This window comes from Charadrius vociferus, unplaced genomic scaffold (assembly GCF_000708025.1).
Source record: "Charadrius vociferus isolate BGI_N301 unplaced genomic scaffold, ASM70802v2 scaffold1511, whole genome shotgun sequence".
Taxonomy (NCBI): domain Eukaryota; kingdom Metazoa; phylum Chordata; class Aves; order Charadriiformes; family Charadriidae; genus Charadrius; species Charadrius vociferus.
Genome location: NW_009646686.1, coordinates 22,933 through 25,795, shown reverse-complemented (window position 1 = coordinate 25,795; position 2,863 = coordinate 22,933). Strand labels below are relative to the sequence as shown.

Genomic DNA, 2,863 nt, shown 5'->3' with positions numbered 1-2,863 from the left:
TGGAGGGGAGGGGGAGGGGGTCGAAGGTTGTAACGAAAACTGGAATGCCAGATTTCGACTGCAGAGCCCACGTTTTAGGGACCGGAACTGCGAATTAGGGTCTGTAAAACTTACAACTTATAAAAACGCTTTCAAAACTCCAGCCTGGAGATGCTCGCTCCTGGAAGCACGGTTGCTTCCAGCCTAATTCCAGCGGCGATGCACCTCCCAAATACACGGCTGAGAGAAACCATCGCTGCTCCCCTGGGTCACAGCCTTGCTCCCGGGGTGGGCTGCTGTGCTGTCCCCAAGGCTGTCGTACTGTCCCCAAGGCTGCCGTGCCGTCCCCAAGGCCGGTCCATCCCCAGCACAGCGCCCACCCTAAATAACGCTGCACTTTTTATTAAAAAAAAAAAAAAAAAGCCTATTTGCACCCAAAATCCTTGCTGCGAGGCTGCCAGGTTGCCTGGTGCTGCTCCTCCCCATCCTCTCTCCCAGGGATGTATTTACAGGTCTCCGGGCTTGGGATGTATAGGGATGTATAGGGATGTATAGGGATGTATAGGGATGTATAGGTCCAAAGGAATTAAGTGCCACAGCGTTCGCTCCCATGGACGCTCCCGTTTGAAATGGGTAAAGCAGCCGCAGGCTTTGGGGGGGCATCAGGCGTACGAGAAGCCTCGTTATTTGGCTCCTTACATCCTTCCAGGGAGATGATTCCCGGCTGGTGCCCCCCCCCATCCCTGCCGCAGCCCCTTCCTGAGCCATTAAAGCATCGGCGCGCTCCAGAACACCTCGAGCCGCAAAGGGAACCACCATAGAGGGACCAGCGCTCTCCCCGTCCTCCGCGCTGGGTCCGGCACTGGCTGTAACGCCCTCAGACCTCGTCAAAATAAAGAGGAACGCTGCATCTGTGAGGATTTCCACGATATTTAGCCTTTTAGTTTTATCTTTTGGGTAGCGGAGCCGGCTTGAAGCTCGGCTGGCAGCTGGTGCCCAGCTACGATGCTCACGGCAGGAGAGGCAAACAGTCAAGTCTGAGTCAAAACCTCATTTTTCCTTACAAAAAAAAAAAAAAAAAGCCTGGTTAAAAGAACCAGCCGTTCAAGGCGGCGAGTTTTACGAGCTCTCGCGGCTCCGATCCAATTTCTCCCTTGCTGAAGGGAGTTAATCTTTGCGTACGGGAGCTCTGTAAGGGAGAAAAGAAAGTAAATACCTCCCGTATGGAGCGAGCTCTGTCTGTGACCGAGTGGTTTTTGGGAAGGAAAAAAACTGAGCCTGGCTTCTCCTGTCCAGCCCTGCGAAACATCTGACCACAGCAGGGAGAGCCCAACGGGACCTGAGCGCATCCTCAGGGCGCATCAGCTGAGAGCCCCCGGCCCCAGCAAACCCTCTGTATTAATTTCCTTCCCCCTCCATCAGCAGCAGCCCTCTGACTGCGGGGGAAGGGAAAAAAAGGGTTCCATTCTGCAGCAGACGCGATAAAACCCACCAAAGTGACAGTCAGCACTGGGACAAGGAGGGCAGAGAAGCCGCCGAGCGCCTGCGCTGGTGCCCACACTCGGCCAGGGACGCCGTCGAGGGAGGACGTCCCGCTACAGACGCTTTCGAGGCAAGGCAGAGCCCAGGGTTTTGGCAGCCGGCGCATCCCGGGGCAGCTTGGACACTGCGATGGATTTAAAAGGGTGGGAGGAGACGGCAGAGCCCTGAAATCCTCGCGGGGGGGGGTTTGCTCCCTCCATCCTCCCCCGGGGCTGAGCAGCGCCGGGGGCTGGCAGGGATGCCTTTGCCAAGGGGACTATGAAAACAGAGCGCAGGTTGTATTCGAGCGGTCCCTCCACCACCGGCCGCCCGCTCCCGCGGCTCGAGGTTCTCCAGTCATCCCTCCCGGGCAGCGGCTCTGGCAGAGGCACCGGCGGGACCGTGCCAAGGGCAACTCGGAGCAGCATCTCCAGGCGGGCAAGTGAACCGCTGCTCTCCCAAGCCCCTCTCCGTCCCATCCGGCCTCCGGATGGATGTAACTGCATCCCACCCTGACGCACGGCCACCTACAACCCACACAGCGCCCGCAGCTCCTTGCTAGGGAGAAGGACACGGGGCTGCGCCGGGGCAGGGTCCCCCACCCCAACGCCAGGGACACGCACTCACTTTCCACTGTAGCGCCTTCGTTAGGGTTGGAGTAACCTTCTCCCTTCCTCTTGATCCTCCGGATTATCCCTCCATCCTCAAACAAGTCCTCGCCTTTGAAGTCAAGCAGCTCAACCTAAAAAAAAACAAAACAAAACAAAAAAAACCCAAAAAACAACATTAAAAATAATAAAGAAAAGGTGGGCAGAGCTCAGGGAGGGGGGAAGGAGAGGAGAAAAACAACAGAAAAGCCCCAAAGCAGCAGTTCATCCTCTGGATGGAGAGCCAAGCCGGCTAATTGTCCATTCAGCTGACGAGCAGAAGTTGCCCATAAAAGCCCGCTCCAAGCCACAGCATAATACACCCGATTTATTAGAAACTGGGACACATCCAGTACCTGAAGCATAACACGAAGTAACAGTAAAAATAAATTTATTAAGGCTGTAAGGGTAGAACACGGCCGGTGCTGGACGATGCTGTGCGAGCTGCCCGGGACCAGCGCGGGCAGGAGTTTTCCCTTCCTTCTGACCGGCTCCGACCCGCTGGACTTGGGAAGGACCTAAACCTTAATTAAGCGCAGACCCATTCCTCCCGCCCCACCGCCTCCTCCCGACGAGCCCTCCCCAAGCCATCGTGCCGCGCCAAACCCTCCGGCGGTCCTCCCGCCCCGCGGCACTCATGGCTTTTTAGCACCCGGAGGGGAAAAGCCTCCCCGGGGCTTTTCCCAGTCGATTTCTCCATCCCACAGACGTTTTTA

General features: G+C 56.9%; 1 protein-coding gene across 1 annotated transcript in view; it reads right to left on the bottom strand.

Annotated features, from left to right (window-relative positions):
- Positions 1–2,863, bottom strand: part of FKBP5 (FK506 binding protein 5) — a gene marked incomplete at its 5' end in the record, with an annotated part of 25,801 nt that overhangs the window by 20,479 nt on the left and 2,459 nt on the right. Inside the window, 1 exon segment of the mRNA XM_009889277.1 lies at positions 2,128–2,247. Within this exon segment, the coding sequence (XP_009887579.1) occupies positions 2,128–2,247 (120 nt within the window).